The sequence below is a fragment of the Diorhabda sublineata genome, chromosome 8, assembly GCF_026230105.1.
Source record: "Diorhabda sublineata isolate icDioSubl1.1 chromosome 8, icDioSubl1.1, whole genome shotgun sequence".
NCBI lineage: Eukaryota > Metazoa > Arthropoda > Insecta > Coleoptera > Chrysomelidae > Diorhabda > Diorhabda sublineata.
This window is the reverse complement of record NC_079481.1, coordinates 5,277,682-5,297,113: the sequence shown is the minus strand read 5'-3', so window position 1 is coordinate 5,297,113 and position 19,432 is coordinate 5,277,682. Positions and strand designations below refer to the sequence as shown.

Sequence of the window (19,432 nt, the reverse complement as noted above, 5' to 3'; positions counted from 1 at the left end):
ACTTGAAGGCCGATTTATAAACTTGACGTTGCTTGCTACCGTTAACCTAAAAATATTCTTATTCTTTTTGAAGTGTGTACTGCCTTTTGTTTTAGTGATATTTCTTGTTTTGTTTATGTTGAAAGTCACAAACGTCAGACCGATCAGTAAACAGCGACATCAAACGGCAACTATGATCTTATGCATTTCAAGGGGTGCATTCCACTAAGCAATCACGTTCACAGATTGGATTTAATGTTTGCTGCTGTAATATTAAGAATTGTCGATAACTAGAACCTAGATCGGGTAGATCACCTATCAGCTGATTGTGTATCCTAACCTAGAACTAAATTTAAGGATGAGGAAAATAATTTATTACTTTCAATCCGAAAGGTCGAATGTTCGTATTTTTGATATCTCGTAATCGCATCTCTGTCCGTCTCCGAGTAATCCTAATCGAATATGAGAGGGGTGTAAGTTATGGGTACTAAATTTATTTCTTATTTATAGGTATGGGTTACAAATCTCTCGTGGTTGGGCAGTTGGTATAAACAATTTCGAAAATTTTTCTTTTTCTTTTTTATTTGAACAGTTTTTAACGGTTTTACCGATACTATCACGGCAAATGCTCTTCTGGGCTATTCAACATGGAGCACAGTATTTGCAAGACATATTCAACAGGCAGACGTGACTTATGAACATCGACTACGCCTGCAGACGCTCAGAATGTCAATTTATCGAAACTCTTTTCTTTGGAGAAGTGGAAACCTGTGGAATCAGCTGCCAAGGCACTTCTTTCCCGAACACTACTACCTATTATTCCTTAACTAAGTAAAAAATATACAGTACATTTAAATAATTACATCAGTTAGTGAATAGTTATGTTTTAGTTCGATCCGTTCATTATGACAACCAATTATTTACTGACTAGCTGATAAAACAAGCTCCTATTTATACAAAACGGATTTCTCGATAATTCGGTTTCTAGAATGTAAACAAACAAAGCCCTCCTAGAAATTGATTATATACAATCGGCCACAACATGCTGAAATTAAATTATAAAAAACAATATCAAGAAATTGGCACAGAATATCGGATTTGCTTGCCGCATCCGTAAAACTTGAGATTCTATAAACATAATAGAACAGGACCGACTTCACGTTAGTGGACGAGTTTGAAACTAAACGTTTTTTTATTACAATTTTTTTTATTATTTGAACAAGGTGAGTAAAAAACAATTTTAATTTAATACGGATATAATACAATAACAATATAATATTTAGTTTATAACAGTACGAAAATAAAGCTCAGTACTGATAACCGCAAAGGGTGAAAATTGAGCAATTTTATCCTGAAATTGACACTTTAACAAATTATAGTAAACTGGAATGTTGGTTATCACTTAATCACTTAAATTATTACAAAAAAAATAATTTTTGAAAATTTCAGTATGATTTTTAGAACAATTTTTTGTATAATAGTAATTTAGAATACTTGATATTTAACGTAATAATACTAACTTCGTTAAAAAAATTGTGGGGTTTGATTAAACATTGAGCAAAATTTCAAAAATATTCGAAACTTATAAACTATGGAAACGTCGACTTAAATATATTTCAAAAATAGCAATTGAAGCAAAAAAGCGCTTTAGCATTTTATTTGTAGCAATCTATAATAATCTATATAGAATTTAAGTACATAATGTCCTTCGAACCAACACCATCTCGATTATTCTAGATATTATTGGAAAATCCTAGAACGACACAACTTTAACTGAACCATCATCAGTAATAATCTTTGATAAGGAATCGGAGGACATTTTTGTATATACAAGCAAAGGGCAATCCAAGGATCATCGTATCACAAAAAAAATCCATGACGAAAAGAGGAGCAGTGTAGCGAAGAGAAGATCGACCAATAATGAAATGATTGAATGTTTAAAGGGTAAAAGTAAAGTGAGAGATGAAAGATTTAGAAGAGGAAAGTGAAGAAGTAAACCAGCAAAAATGTAATTTTTAGATACCAATGGTTAAGTAACTTGGATATAGAAGCTTTGGATGAAAATAGTCCAAAAAGGAAATGTTTCCATGCATCAAAAATAGAAGCAGATTGGAGAGGATAGCGGTAGGTTGGAGACAACATTTGGAAGATTGACAAATAATTTACCAAAATTGGGAAAGTTTGGTAAGTAAATGGAGAAGTAAATAGGAAAAAGAATCCATAAAGAGAGATAGTGAAGGAATCGGCGAACGAGCGATTGAAGGATAATGTAGAAATTTACGACTAAATATGAAATAAGTGGAGGTTCAAAGGATAGAAGTAGATTGGTGATAACATTTACAGGATGATGGAGAAATCGTTAAGCAAAAATGGAACGGTTGGGACAGAAAATGTTAAAGTTAATAGGAAAAAGAATGTTTGAAGAGAGATGGTGGAGGGATTTTCGAGCAAACAAATGGTTAAATGCACAAAGGATAAAAGGGACTCGAGATAAACAGTAAAGAAGTTTTGAAAGAGAAAAAATTGGACAGAAAATATTATTAGACGTGGAAAATATGAAAGTAAACCATAGAAAAAAAGAGAAGAACCTCTGGACAAGAACATCGAAGAAAACAACGTCCAGAATTTGATTGGTTGGTAGAGGTAAATTGGAAACAGCATTCAGAGGATAGTGGAGAAACCATTAACCAAAATGGTATAATTGGATAAATGAATAAAGAAGTAAAGAATCTTCGAAGAAGGATAGTGAAGGTATAGAACTTTTGAAAGAGGAAAACAAAGAGAAAAAATGGATTTCAAAAGTGACAGAAGCAACAGGGCAAACAACAGATGGAAAGTTAATAAGAAAAAGTGAAAATATAATAAAATGAAATAATAAAGAAGACATTGAGCAAAAAATATAGTTGGACTAGCAAAGGATGGAAGTAGATTTTAAAAAGAAGGATAATGTAGAAATCGGCGACAAAAATGAAATTATTTAAGGTGCAATGGATAGAATCTTTATTTAAAAATGGAAAATTTTGATAAGTACTACTTAGCAAACACAATCTTTAATGAGGCTAGTGAAGAAAATATTGAACAAAAAAATCGTTGGACGTGGAAAATGATATGATGGGATGTAGGAAGTAAATTGTAGATAGAACATTCAGTGAAAAATTAGTGACCGGTACAATTTAGTAGATGTCTTAACAATATTGCTTATGAGATACCAAAAAACATCTAAATAAGTGTTTTTTTCCACTTTTCTAAATAGTACAATAAACTATTAAACAGTAGCATACTGATTCTGAAGGTGGTATTGATGTATGTTCCTTTGAGATTACCTCCTTCTAAAATGTTACAATTTCGTTTTTCCTTTAATAGAAAGCAGTAACAGGTTAATAAGATGAAGAGTTTTATCATAAGAATAAAACACATACATACATATATTGGATATATATGGAGATGAGAATATCGTAGAAAAGAACATACATCGTTTCGAAAAAAGTTACAGTTAAATTTAACGATAAGATAAGACTCAATCTTAACAGTGGATATTAGAGAAAATAGTTGAATATAAAAAGTGTAAATAGAACATTAGAATCACATATAAAGTAACTACACAATGTGTAAACATTTAATAAATTTTTCATTTCCACAAATAGATAGAATTATCACGATTCATAAAAAATATTAAAAAATTAAGTACTGAATTTGAAAACAGTGCAATTTTCATAACAAGAACTTTAAAAAAAATAGCACAGTTAAACTTCTATCTACTTTTAAAAATAATTTTACAATTTTACTGAGCGGAAAAACCGAAAAGGCATTTTATCACAGTTTATAATAAAATCTTCAACAGTTTACGTTTAAGAAAAGCACAAAATGGTAAAGTTTATACCATATACAAAATTTTATTTTTAGATAAAATTTATTGAATTGTTCTAGTAGCAATATTGGGACGGAGTAGGTCCAAGTACTGTACTAGTTTGTCTTCCTGGATCTATTAACAACAAATAAAACGAGGCTATAATCAAAAAATAAAACAAAAATAAGGAAAAGTCATGGAAAAATAATGATTTAACTCATATTAGAATGTGTATCGATAAAGAAGAATAGTTTGACTGCAAAAAGGATAAAAGATTATATTGAATTGTCCTATTAGTAGCTAGGAGCGTGCTTTGAGAAGGGGGTCAGATTATAAGTCTACCCCATTAGGTTTACAATAAAAAATTATTAAAAAACAAGAATATCAAATAAAAGCTACAAAAAAATCCTGGAAGGATAATGTTAATTATATTCGAAATATACTGCCTGAGAAGAGTACTGTGAGTCCTTCAGACTGTAAAAAGTACTATGAATTGTCTTAATTGCAAGGGAACAAGAAGAACAAATATAACTTGTATATAAAAGTGGAAAATATTTAGAAAAGTCAAAAATAATGATCATTTTGAAGGAAAATTGTAAAATAAATAGGACAGTATCAAGTAGTGCACTGGTTTGTCTATGTTACTGTACTAAATAGCAATAAAATCAATGAAAAACTCAAAAAACTCCTGAAAGGATAATGATTAACGATATTAGAGATATACTATTAAATAAGATTACTTTGTGTCGTTCTGACTGCGAAAAGGACTTTTGTATCAATTGGATTGTTATATTAAAAAGCGAACAAGAAGAGCTAAGAATCTTTATGAGTAAATTTGGATATAAAAGTGGAAAAATTCTTTTGAAAAATATAAAAATTGTGACTATTGAATGAAAAATTTTTGATAATAGAGATGGGACTGGAAGAAGAGACAAAAATCACGAGTGACGACAGGCAGGAAAACTTTAACGAAGATAGGGAAGGATAAAGCAGGGGAAGATCCAAAAAATTCCAGAAATAACAATATTAATTCAATATATTCATGCAGAAGGATCCTTTGTGTCGTTCTGACTGCGAAAAGGACTTTTGTATCAATTTTATTGTTATATTAAAAAGCGAACAAGAACAGCTAAGAATCTTTATGAATAAATTTGGATATAAAAGTGGAAAAATTCTTTTGAAAAATATAAAAATTGTGACTATTGAATGAAAAATTTTTGATAATAGAGATGGGACTGGAAGTAGAGACAAAAATCACAAGTGACGACAGGCAGGAAAACTTTAACGAAGATAGGGAAGGATAAAGCAGGGGAAGATCCAAAAAATTCCAGAAATAACAATATTAATTCAATATATTCATGCAGAAGGATCCTTTGTGTCGTTCTGACTGCGAAAAAGACTTTTGCATTAATTGGATTGTCTTAATAACAAGTGACCAAGAAGAAATAAAAACATTTATGAATAAATTTGGATATAATAGTGGAAGAACGTTTAGTTATTTCGGAATATAGAAACCACTGTAAACAACACCTACAATTATATTTTGCACTTACTAAAAGGAAAGTATAGAGCGAAAGTATCAAATGAGCTCATAAAAACTTGACTAGGAGTTAGAGGCAAGTTATAAGTCCAAAGAAACTCTAGACAATATATCGAGAATTAAAAAGCTGGTGCTAAATATTATCAACAGGATTTTATGAGAAGTAAAAGAAGCAAACTATATTCAAACAAAAAAAAATCAGTTGATTGTCCAGGAAACCAGGAATTGGTGAAACCCAGCCAGAATAACATTATTAAGGCCACGTTTCATGATACATACAAAAATATTTATTACTTAGATACAATCTTATCGATTATAATTAAAAAAAAAAAAGAATTTAAGGAGCCAAAGATCTAGGAAAAACTTTCATTTTTACAAAATCATCAATAATCTCTTTAATATTTTCAGCGGTGGGTTGCTGTTGTGAAACACTGAAGCCCAATTGCTTCAATTTGTTACCGTCGAGTCTTAAATGTTTATGGAGCAATAATTCTGAATCCATATGAGGTGATAGAGGCGTATTTTGTATATCGTCTTGTCTACAAGCTTCTGCCCAAGGAGCTAGATGTTTGTCGTTGGCATCGTCTGCGGCGCCTACCAAATCCACTACTGCTGATACCAGATTACCGTAATAATCTACTTTTAAGTTAAATAAATCGGATAGTACATTGGAGATCGAACCTTGCGTCGAATCTGCCTCGTCTACAACGTTGTAAATCTAAAAATAACAAGAAAATTAGTAAAACTTGGATCTTTTGATTTTAATAGTTTATACTTGAAATATATTAATGAAGACTTAATGAAGAAAGAGAGAAAAATAGAAGCTAATAAGAAAATTCGCTAAAAAGTTGGATAGAACTAAGGAATGGTGAATGGAAAGGAATAAAAAAATAATTCAGAGTCAACCATCAAGTACACACGTAATTTTCACAGAAAACGGGCAATTCAAATCGTAAGACTATAAAAAAGCGGAAAGTGAATTGGTAGAAGGTACTGTTTACACTTGGTTTTTACCAAAACAGGACCATTTTAAGTGAAACAGCATTAGAATTAAACATGAAGTTTGGTGATAAAAGAAATTTTAATTACGACATGGGGTATTTCAAATTGAAATTCACGGTGAAAAATTAAGTGCTGAAGCTCCAGGAGCAGATTATTTTTCCGAGAACTTGCAAAAATATCTTGGAAGTTGCAGAATATGGTTTCGATTTAGTTGGATCTTTATTGGAAAGCTTTGCCATCTAAGTCGTTGGTGTCTCAAAAAGAAGCCCCTGCTCCAGATTACAAAACAACGATTTGTTCATTTCAGCCAAATAGCGGAATAGCAGGCAAGGTTCTTCTACCTTTTGACCGTCAAAACCCGAAACTTTGAATAAGGTGAGTGATATGTTTGTGGTGAAGTTTTTGCCCCCTAATGTAATATCTCTAACTGTATCGAAACCAGTTCATTCGTCGTCTGCTTTTGGGTGATACAAATGACGAAGAAACTATTTTTTCTACGTGCAAAAAAAAAACAATTTTAAAGATTGCAGTTATATGTTAGCCGCATCATGGAATGGAGTTGAAAGCTGCACCTTGTATAATTCGTAAAATAAACTACTGAAACCATCCCATGATGAAATCGAAATCCACCAAATTGTGGATGAAATGAGTGGCTACGTGTGGACAGCGATGATCCAAGCTTCCAGTCGCTGACAGACGATGAAATTGTTGAAGAATTACTAAGTGGTGAAAACCTCACAGAGAAAGATGAAACTGGCAGGAAATAGGAAGTTTTGGAAGGAAGTAGTGAGAAGGATTATGGGGACTTATCCATCCCAACAAATGGATATAGGAAGATGTAACCCTATTAAGAGTGTTAAGTCATTATCATTTAATTAATTGAAATTTGGTAAACTAGGAGTCAGCAACACAAAAGGTAAAAAACTAGGCTTAAAAAGATGAATATGAAAAAAATGATTAAACCTCGATTACCTAGGGTAGTAATATATTACCTGTCCATTTGTATCTTCTCTATTTCCCACAAACCAAATAGCCCGACAAACATCATTTACGTGAACAGTGCTGATTCGTAAATCTGCGTTCCATAATAATTTCATAGTTTCCCCTACATGTTTGTATATAGAAGCAGCGATTATTCTCGGCATAAGCCCGTTTTTATCGCCAAGTCCATATACTATTGGTAGTCTGAGGACGGTGTAAGTTAAGTCTGGTATTTCGGCCAGTTTCTTCTCAACCTAATTCATATCATTCAAGCAATATAAATAGAATTTTTGTCGAATTTCTGTTAATTACATTACAATTTGTTTTTAAATATCATTTCGAGTTATTTTTATTAAATTATTATCCCTAAGCTACAGACACCCTCATTTTGGAAACTTATACTAACTATGTACGAAGCCACAAGTACCTCGTATGACATAGAGATGGCGGTAGTTGTTATATTAGAAAGTACACAATCCATCCACATATGTTTCAAGTTTGAACACGCCACGTTGTTTAGTATTTGTTTGGCGCCCATCAAAAGTGAAGGTTTTCAGTGATTTCAGTGAAAAATTTTATTTGAAAGGCATAAGCCCAACCAATAACCAATATAGAAGCTGAACTAGATTCTACTATGGCTGAGACTATTCCTTAACTGAAAATTTGGACACGAGAAAGCTATGCTTGAGATGAGTGCCGCGTTCACTCACAATGGAATGGCAAAGGCAAAGACAATAAAATCTGCAGGCATGGTGACGGTTTTTTGGGAGGCGCATGTGATAATTTCCATTGACTAACTTGAAAAAACGAAAAAATATCAACGGCGAGTATTATGCGAACTAATGACAACATTTGACAGAAGAAATCAAGCAAAAACGGCCGCATTTGGCTACGAAGAAAGTTTTGTTTCATCAAGACAATGCATCAGCTCACACATCCGTTATTGCAATGGCCAAAAGTTTGAATTGCTACCTCATGCACCCTATTCGCCAAATTTAGCCCTCTCGTATTATTTTCTGTTCCAATATTTGTAAAAATGACTCGGTGGTCAAAGATTTCAAATATATTTTTTTCCAAAATTTTTGTTGGGTCAGATACTTATGGAACCATCCTCGTACATCGCTCAACTATATCGAAATGAGCGTAATTTTTGGAAGTATTTGTTGTAGTTTATAATTAAATTATTTATATACAGGGTGAGTTATGAGGAATTTTACATACTTTTATCATATATAGAGTCAAGGATATCATGTGACTACTAAAAAGTGTCAACACCTCTTCTTTATTAATATACAGAATGATTTTTTGTGAAATTGTCCATAAATTTCAATTGGTCATATTTGTTTTTCTAACTTTTTCATGATGCAGTACACTACTATCAAATATTCGACTGGTATTAACTAAATTTAGAAATTCCTGGACCGGCTTTGGAAAAATCAATTTCAAGATATGTATTGAATATTGCACCCTGTATAATATTTTTTAAATTCAATAAGTAATTTTCAAACTACATGAATAACAAATCATATGAAAAATAGAACAACTATAATGACGTATCAAATAGCAAGGTATTAATTCTATAAATTTGAGGCTCAACGAGCGCAACTGTTCAATATTGATAGAGTATAGGGCAGATCCTTCATCACGACAATGTTCCCACTCACACTTCGCTCGTTGTGCGTGAGTTTTTGGCTCGAAGCTCGCCCCTTGTGACTTCTTGTTCTCTAAATGCAAAATGGTGCTTCCTGAGCAGCACTTGGGAGATGTGGAAGCCATCAAGGTAGAAACGACACGGCAACACAGCATCACAACTGAAGACTTTCAGCAAGCTCTCTCTCTCTCTCTTTGATTGAGAAACAGCGCATCAACATCAAGTTTCTTGCAAAGCAAGGCAAGAATGGCCCTGAGGTTTTTGAGTGTTTGAAATAAGTTTACATAGACAATTCTCTAAAGGAACCAAACTGTGAACAAGTGGTTAAAAAGTTTCTTGGAAGAACGAGCAGAAGTGAAAGGAGAATCTCGCTCAGGACATCCGTCGATATAGAGTTCTGATGATAATGTCAAACTAATTCAGGCCTGTGTTTTTAAAGACAGCAGAATGATAGCTGGCGAACTTCCAGTCCTAAAAACAACAATCAATCACGAAATCCAACACAAAAACTTGAAATAAAGAAATTATTCACCCGATTTGAGTTCTTCTTGTTCTCGAAATGCAAAATGGTGCTTCGGGGGCGGCACTTGAAAAATGTGGAAGCCATCAAGGCAAAAACTAGACGGCAATTGAACAGCATCAGATCTGAAGACTTTCAGCAATGTTATGAACAATGGAAACGGCGTTGTAAAAATAAAGTTTGTATTAAACTTTTATACGTATTTTCTGGACAAACCTCGTACATAATTACACAGTTATTAAATTTTCTGAAGTCTTCTAGATTGAAGAAATTACGAGAATATTCTAGAGACAATGGTTTTGCTATAAAAACAGTGTACAACTCGAGTCAAAAGAGTTGATTGGTGGTTTTTTTTAAAAATAACGTCGAAATTATTGGCAAAAAATTCAAAATTTTGAAGTGTATTGATGAAAATACTATATAATTATGCAACAGAAAAAAAGGTTCTTGACCACATTGTTCTAACATATGTAATTTGGTCTGTATAGATTACCATTTAATTTCCTGTTTTTAATTGTATATCTTCTGATTATAGAAAAAAAATATGATTCATTCTATTGTGATAAGATTCATACAGAATATATATTTATTTCAACTTGATTATATATTCCTTGCAACAATACAGGGTATTCCAGGACTTACTCTAATTATTTTTAATCTACAGTTTTTTCTATAGTTGGTACTTTTAGAGTTATCAACCATTGAAACTGCTCATTTTTTATTGAAAAAACGCATATTTTTATCGTTTTTCATGAACAATTTGAAAACTTATCATTTTATCAACAAAATCATCCAGAACAAAAATGTAGCTAATGAAAAAACAAAGTTTTCTAAGGACCTCTGTAAATTCAATAATAACTGGAGTTATTGCTAGTTGGAGAATGGCTATTTTCCGTTTCAAATGTTACTTGTAGGGGTTTTATTACCAAAAATCTACGAGGGCGCAAGAAAGCGGGCAGTCACTGTAGGCGACAGCGAAGCTTTTGTGGTTTTCTATCCATTGTACTGAATCGATTTTTGGAGGGAGTCAGAGCAACTAGTAATGGATAAGAATATTCCTCGTAAGGAAACAATATCTGTGAACATATTGTAACATACACTCAATAGTTGGGCAAGCATAGATAATGTGAGCTAGGAAGAGTGCAGTTACGAGGGGGGTTCAACATGTTGTTTCAATTGTGTGATGCAATTTTCGAGATCAGCCAGAAGATTTTTGAGCTCTACCAACACCAATTTGCTATGCCTGGTGGGCTCACTCAATTCCCGTCCTTTTCCTGGTTTTCAAGGCTCATATACACTCTGAATAAATCATGATACAAAAACAACGGGTTGGTTCACTCAAATCCCGTTTTTTTTTTTGTTTTCAAGGCTCATATAGGCCCTGTATATATCATGATACAAAAACAATGGGAATTTTATATCAAATCAACACAGGGCATAAACCTGACCCTCTCAGAGTTCAATGAAATTTAGTATAAAGGTTGTCCTAATATCTCAAATGATTTAAAAATTATGGTTATGTAAAGTTTCTAAAAATCTGCCAACAAAAAACCAGCATATTTTGATATCACCATTGATTTTCTCCTAATTGAGCTAGAGAGATAGGAATGATGTCATTTTATTCCGTTATAAATGTTTTTTATTTTGATATACAACACCACATACTTTGTTAATAAGAAGTTATGAGCTGACAATTGTATAAAAAGGGGAACCAATATAATGGCAGGCAAGAACTTTCAAAAATAAAAACTTTAGCTTTTGAAACAAATATGAAATAAAATATTTTTCTTATTAGAGAATTTGTGGTAATCCCAATTTTTCCATATTTACCCTTCTTTTTACACTACTGAAATGTTGCAAAATTCTTTTTAATATTTGATTAATTATCAACCTCAAGTATAAATTTCAAACTTATTCAAACTCATTTACAATTGCATTATAACCACATAAAAGTCTTACTAAAAATTACCTATATGAAGATATTGCCTACCTGTCTTTTCCATTTAGCTACGAAAGTCCAGGGTTCAATCGGTCCATCTTCTTTATGTACAGTCTTCTCAGATGAATACATATTACCAGAAGATAGTTCTATATAGTGTTTGGCTTTTTGTAGGGCAGCTTCTTTGGCACAATTTAAGCTCAATTTCAAAATACCCTCATTGTAAACAGGATCTGTTTGACCAGACTTCGTTTCACCTGCACAGTTTACAATGAGATCCCATACAGTATCGTCAGAAGAACTGAAAGCACTTTTACAAGATTCTGAAAGAAATATAATTATGTATAAACTTTTAATTTCAATGTTATTATAGTATATTGAATATAGTACTTACCTATATTTATTAAATTAGCACTCTTAAATTCAACAATTTCATTTTTGAATGCATCCCCATGTACATCGTTTAACCAGGCAACTTGTGGTGGTACTTTATCAACAATTCTTATTGCACTAACGAGATCATTTTTGACTAAATAGACGATCAAGTTGCGGCCAATAAAACCACAACCTAAAAAATTTGATATGAATCAAATCGAATAAAAATATTTATTGTTAATATACCTCCTAATATTAAAACTTTAGGCTTAGACATCCTGTCACAGATATAATTTAATATTACCGGATATTACTTTGTTCCTCACTGAATATTGATAACGATAAGAAAAAATTGCATTTGATCGTTATTCAAACCTTAAAAAAATATGTTCTGTATTGACGTTGACATTTGTCATTTGATGACATATTGTTTGGTAGAAAACTGCAAATTTGAATGACATGTTTTCATATTTTCTAAAAGGCTTCTACTATTCTCTAAAAGGTGGCAGGATTACTATTAATATTGGTATAAAACATTAATGGAAGTAAAAGTTTCAAAAAAAACTGGAATCACTTACTAGTTTTCAAATTGAGATATTCATTCAAATTTATGATTTCACTTTCAATCAAATCAATAATATGTTAATGTTACTATGAATATACTTAATAAAAAAAAAACGTGAGTTAATTTTTTTTGTGTGATTGGAAAAAAGATGATGATGGTGAGGTTTTCAATTAAAATTATTATTTATTAACGTAACGTTGTTTAAAAGTCGTAGTTTGAATCCTCTACAAGGTGTTCAGGGACTTGTCGCAAAAAATCTGAAGGCCAGGGCCGGCTGATAGTTAACAATCCGTAACTTTTACAGGGACGACCTGTACAAACAAAAGATAGCAAAAATTAATTTTGCAATCGAATGTGTTCTTAATAGACTTGACATCCAGCGAGAACAGTAATCTATTTTATGTTAATAAATAGTTTTTACAAAGTTGTGAATTAAGTTAATTAACTGGATTCATTTTTTGGGGGATATCTTAAAAGCTTGGTATTTGCAGCACTGGTAAACAAAAGGAATGGAATAATCTATAGAATAAACTTCCATAAAGACGCTATGAGGCAGAATCTTGGAATGCTCTTGCAAGTGCAAAGAAATATCCCCAGAAGACTTCGGAAGTGTATAGAAGTGCAAGGTGTCCACTTCGAACATTTGTTAAAGTTCAGTTTGTAGGCAGCTCAATTAGAAATGTTTGATTTTGTTTTAATACCTCCTGTAAGTATTTTAAATAACATTCATGATAATTTTCTTCAGAATGTCTCTTTATGGCGAACGGTTTCCTTGGCATGTACAACGATCTAAAAATCTACATATTGTACAGGTTGTCCCTGTAAAAGTTACAGATCGGTAACCATTGAGTATGAACCACCCCTGGCCTTCAGATAGTAGTGTAGAATTATTTATTTCGTTAAAACCACTAAAAAGACATACGTAGTCATCCATTGAAAATTCATAATATGTTCCAATGTATAATATACTCAAATAAGTACTGATTTTGCAACTTTAAATGCCTATAACTCTGAAACAGTATTATTATTGGCATCAAGTCCCGTAAAACACCCTGAATAACCAGTATGACACAATGTTTTTAACTTGAGGAATAATAAAATATTTTAGAATAACATTTACTTTAACCTTCAGCTGTTTAGTTAGTTATAAGCAGGTTAATTAGGTAAAAATATTGGTGTATACCCCATATATTGATTATAATTATACAATTGTTGATTCATACGAAAATATTCGAGGTATAACCTCAAAAAATATTTTAACTGTCTACTAATGGAATTGATACGCCTATGGACTCCGAATGCTTTATTATTTTAATATTCTCTCACGAATAAAAATAGAATTATAAAAGAGATAAAAGTCTAACCAGATCTTATATTACTTCAAGTATTTTAACCTCACATATTTGAGAATATCGAGCTTTAGCAACCAACTTATAATTTAATCCCTTGGGTTATAAATAAACAATAATATTTAAATAGATTTTAATTAATTACGTAAGCATTTTCAAAATTTATCGAAACTTGGAAATAGTAAACATATTTTTTTCTAAACGACTCTGATGAATTTGCGTCAAAGATGTCAATATATCAAGTTTTATTATTAAATATTTAGTATTTGTTGTAAAAACGTTATAACTGTCAAATAAATCTCGATTTCTCGTCATTTTAACAGTTTTTCACAGGTGCAAAGTTTATGCGGGGGCAAAGTTGCATATAATTTTTATTATTAAAATATTTTTTCAGGTTTTGATTTTTTTATAGCTCTCCAGTACTACAGCGCTTACACACTAGTCCTCCTTGTAGGACAGGCTATTCAATTGAAGGCTCATGATTGGGTAACTATAGTTTCTTCAGATCTTCTTCTTAAACTCCACTTGGCTACTGTCATTTTATATAAAGGCCTAAAGACAGGTCATACCCTGGTTATAATGCTCTTCAGGTTTGGATGTATCACAAATGAGTCTCTGACTACCTCACAATCTCAAAAGATATCGTTCGTGGCGATGAAACCCCACTTGAAGCTCTTCCGGTTTGGTTATATTAAATGATCAGAGGATGGGGTACGCTGTTAAACGATGATGATATTAACAAATTGTACTTAAAATTTTTCTAAATAAATAGTAATCTGACGCTGCGAGGTCCGGACTAAATGCTGGATGTGGTGGAAGCTCGATACCATCAAGTCTTCAATCTTATTCCGCGTAACTTGTTGTCATTGAAGGAGAGCTGTTTCCTCTTATTTTGTTGCCATGTTTCAGGTCTCAAGATGTCTTTTTTCTTGACGCTAATTTCAACTATTTCGTCAGCAGAACTTTTATTAGACATTTTAGATTAATTTTGAACTATAAAAGCAAAATAGCAGTGAGTAATTATATGTCGAAACCGTTGAAACATTTCAAGATCTCCCAGGCTATGAAGTGAATATTTACTATTTAGTTCAGGTGATTATGGGCGCTCGTGTTGAGTTTTATTTCTTCGCGGCTCAAATTCCGAATCAGTTTAGGGACCGATCGCATGCGCATTTTGAAAATTATATCGTTATAACACTCAATATGTTACTAAACTGTTATGCTAGAACGTGCCAGTTTCAGTTATTATAGTCGGGTCAAATTAGATCAAAAAAAGAGTGAAGCTACATAAACTCCCATCAAGCTGAAGATCAGTAAAATTGTTTGATATACAATTGAAAATAAAATTTTAATCAAGGTCAAAGGAGTTTTTTGCAATTTTTGACAAAACAGTGAGTTTTATCATAAAAATACCTCAGACAAAAATTGTAGAATATAAAATTATTTACAAAAAATGTGTGATTACTTTTTTTTCCTACGAATCACCGTTTCTGAGATATAATGATTCAAAAAGTTGTAAAAGTTATAATGTTTCAGATTTAATGTCGTATTTAATGGCTATAATGATTGCTCGAGAAATAATAATAATTTATTTTATAAACTTATGATAGTTCCTACCAGTCAACAGAAATTTCTTATAAATACTCACTCGGTTCATTTCAATGTTGTAAAAAAAGTTTACCGTTGAAACTATATTAGTGAAACCATTAATTACAACTTTTACAACTTTTTGAATCATTATATCTCAGAAACGGTGGTTCGTGAGAAAAAAAGTATTGAATCATTTTTTGTAGATAAATTTATGGTCTACAATTTTTTTCTGAGGTATTTTCATGAAAAAACTCACCGTTTTGCTGAAAATTGCGAAAAACTCATTTTTTGACCTTTGACCTTGAATAAACCTTTTTCCATACACGGAGATGATCAGGAACATTCAAATTCTATGTACAATTGTTTTTTAAACGATTTTACTGATTTTCAGCTCGATGGGAATTTATGTAACTTAGAATGTCTAAATTGACCGGATTATAATTTTTACAATTTTTTGAATCATTATATCTCAGAAACGGTGGTTCGTGAGAAAAAAAGTAATGAATCATTTTTTGTAGACAACTTTATGATCTACAATTTTTGTCTGAGGTATTTTCATGATAAAACTCACCGTTTTGCTGAAAATCGCAAGAAACTAAATTTTTTGACCTTTGACCTTGATTAAATTTTTTTCCATACACGGGAATGATCAGGAACATTCAAATTCTATGTACAATTGTTTTTTAAACTATTTTACTGATTTTCAGCTCGATGGGAATTTATGTAACTTAGAATGTCTAAATTGACCGGATTATAACTTTTACAATTTTTTGAATCATTATATCTCAGAAACGGTGGTTCGTGAGAAAAAAAGTAATGAATCATTTTTTGTAGACAACTTTATGATCTACAATTTTTGTCTGAGGTATTTTTATGAAAAAACTCACCATTTTGCTGAAAATCGCAAGAAACTAATTTTTTTGTCCTTTGACCTTGATTAAATTTTTTTCCATACACGGGAATGATCAGGAACATTCAAATTCTATGTACAATTGTATTTTAAACTATTTTACTGATTTTCAGCTCGATGGGAATTTATGTAACTTAGAATGTCTAAATTGACCGGATGACCGGATTATAACTTTTACAATTTTTTGAATCATTATATCTCAGAAACGGTGGTTCGGGAGAAAAAGAGTAATGAATCATTTTTTGTAGATAACTTTATGATATAAAATTTTGTCTGAGGTATTTTCATGAAAAAACTCACCATTTTGCTGAAAATTGCGAAAAACTCATTTTTTTTACCTTTGACCTTGAATAAACCTTTTTCCATACACGGGAATGATGGGGAACATTCAAATTCTATGTATAATTGTTTTTTAAACGATTTTACTGATTTCCAGCTTGATAAGAATATATATAACGTCGAATGTCTAACTCGACCGGATTATTATACTGTTTTTCAGTTTTAATTATTCATCAGATCAACAAAAGAAATAATTTAATATGCTCTAATATGAGTATAAATTTATAAAAACTTATTTCGATTTATGTTTAACACTTAATTTTTTAATAATGAGTGTGACCTCCTCTTGCTTTAATAACATCTCTTCTAGGATTAGGCATAGATCTAATCAATTTAGCTATTGTTTCTTGTACAATGTACAGAACAATGAGCTCTGTGATCGAGTCTAGCTTGAATTTTGCTTTTTAGCTCATCCCATATATGTTCTATCGGATTTTGGGACTGTTTGTTGAGCCGAAAACCGATTTCTGTAATGTAATCTTGCGTTTTGCGGCCTTGCATCATCATGCATAAAGGTGACTTCGTCTCCATTGCAGTCGACGTAAGGTACCGCATTAAACCATTAAACCTCTAGTTCCATGAACACAGTCGCCTCTTCGAAAGAACACAGGATCATTCAGTGCTCCTATTGAAACTGCACCCCAGATCACGAAGAAATCACTTCCCTAATCACTCCACTCTTCAAAGCAGCAATCTGCAAATCGCTCTCTTCGTCTTCGGAACATTTTCCTTCTTCGGTTATTACCATGGAGGCTTATTCTGGTCTCAATAAATCCAGTGGTGGGTTCACCAGCAGGTTTAGTAGGCTGAAGGGCGGCGTAAATTTCAAATGTTTTCACAAAGAAGACGAATTTTGAAATTTTTACAGAAATAAAAGTAATTTGATCAAAATTGAAATGCAGTACACTAAAATTTATCTTGCTTGAAAAGAGTAGTCAGATCCAATGAAAAAGATTTCATACGACGGATGTATTTTATTGTTTTCATTATTTAAATTGATCTTTAAAGCACAAAGTGATTGTTAATGACTCCTAGAGTGAAAAAGATTTCTATACGCAGTGTGATTTGCATATGGTTTTTCTAAAACCAATGTTAATATAAAAAGAAATAATGTCTTCAAACTTTCATGGGTAAGTAGCTTCGATCTCTTTGCAGGTCTGATGTTTTTAGAGAGAAACAAATTTCAGTTGCTGCTGGAGGAAGTCGAAAATTTATATAAAGATGATACTCAAATTCTTCCAGAAGGACTAAACATAACAATTTGGCGAAAATAAGAATGAATTTATAGAGAAATAAAAACCAAAAAAGGGCTGTAGAAAGTTAAGGACTTGGGGAATGTGTTGTGCTTAAATTTGCTGATATTTTCGACAGATGAAATCCTAGTTTATGTTCTCCATTATATTTTGTTATGGAATATAAATTAGCTGATTCAATAATAACGAAAAAAATGAATAAGGGACAGATAATTTTCATTTTAGATTTCACTAACGAAAAAATCCAAAACGAAAAGGGACTTTCCTGTATCCACATCCACATCGAAAGAGCCCCACTGGATAATTTGTGGACAGACAAGAAGAAGATGATCCCTGCGTGTCATTGTCTAGCTCCACTATACGATAAAAGTTTTGTTGAATCTCATGAATTGTGCTTACTTTACATAAAATTAAAGAAAAATAACATTATGTTATCTTTTTTGTCATTGATGCAACTTTGATGGCCTATAACTCAAAAACGAGAGAATTTTCTTCATGTGACGGCATAATTTTCACGTCATCTAGTTACTCCCGAAGCCTATGAAAATGAAAAGTTTAAATGGGGCGAAAATGTGTTGATTGCTGTGGGGAAGGTGTTTATCCAGAGGGATCCGAATAGACTAGAAGATATGTCCGAGTGGTGGATGTACATACAAGATTTGTTTGTGAAAAAATTGATCATTGACCTTGATCAAAATACCCACGCTACAGCTTACTATCGAACTACGTAGAAAAACAAGTTTTCTTTTCAATGCTAATAAATCTTTTGATAGAATTTGAAATCATTTAAGTAAATACGAAACTTAGGAATAAATTGAAATTAGATTTGTTAACACGCATGGTGATAAGATAACGCTATATTTTCAAACTTTTAAGTGGAATGTTTGATACCGGATCTAATTTATTTTTCAATTAAACAATAATAATTGTTTTTTGTAGTAACAATGAAATCATTACTGATGTTTTAATTTAGTAAATACAGTTAAATATTCAACATTACCTACGTGTTTTTAGGCACCAAAAAATCATGACTGAATAGTATAATAAGAGGTTATAGTCCACCACATTATACATTTCCTTTGAAACCATTTTACATTCCTCCGCGTATCTAAATTGTCCTGATAATTAAAAACTTTGTTTAATGAATCCACAAATATGGATCTTTGAACTGCTAGAGAAGCGTGGACCTGATGGCTCAACTACTTTTCTGAAGAAGCAAAATCAATATTGCTACGAACTCAGCTACTGACAAAGATCGTGAAGCTGGTTCTGTTCTATTATATTAACAGATTCTGTTGTCTATTTTTTTTAGCTGTTCATATGTTGTGGTCGTTTTAATATAGATCATTTCTAAGAAGGACTCTAGCAGCCGCAGGGGTTTTTAAATAATTTAATGTAATAGTGTCATAGTAAAAGTAAATAAACGACGAATTCAAATAAATTAGAGTGTAAAGTGTTTAGTAATAAGAATGAAATTTTCATTCAAGGTCGATCTCGCTGAAATCTATGGTAAAATTTGTTTCTGATTTATTATTAAAAATAATAGGTATTAACCATTTTTCAAAACATTAAGTTGAAGTTCAACTAGTTAG

At 31.7% G+C, this 19,432-nt stretch overlaps 2 protein-coding genes across 2 annotated transcripts in view; both read right to left on the bottom strand.

Moving 5' to 3' along the window:
* Positions 1 to 19,432, bottom strand: part of LOC130448378 (pyrimidodiazepine synthase-like) — a 445,274-nt gene that overhangs the window by 35,884 nt on the left and 389,958 nt on the right. The window lies entirely within an intron of this gene.
* Positions 1,218 to 12,222, bottom strand: LOC130448374 (uncharacterized). Its single transcript, XM_056785734.1, has 5 exons — positions 12,081 to 12,222; positions 11,854 to 12,027; positions 11,511 to 11,782; positions 7,361 to 7,603; positions 1,218 to 6,084 (listed from the first exon to the last, which is right to left on the bottom strand). Exons 1-5 carry the CDS (start codon positions 12,109 to 12,111, stop codon positions 5,704 to 5,706), a joined length of 1,101 nt encoding a protein of 366 aa, XP_056641712.1. The 5' UTR covers positions 12,112 to 12,222; the 3' UTR covers positions 1,218 to 5,703.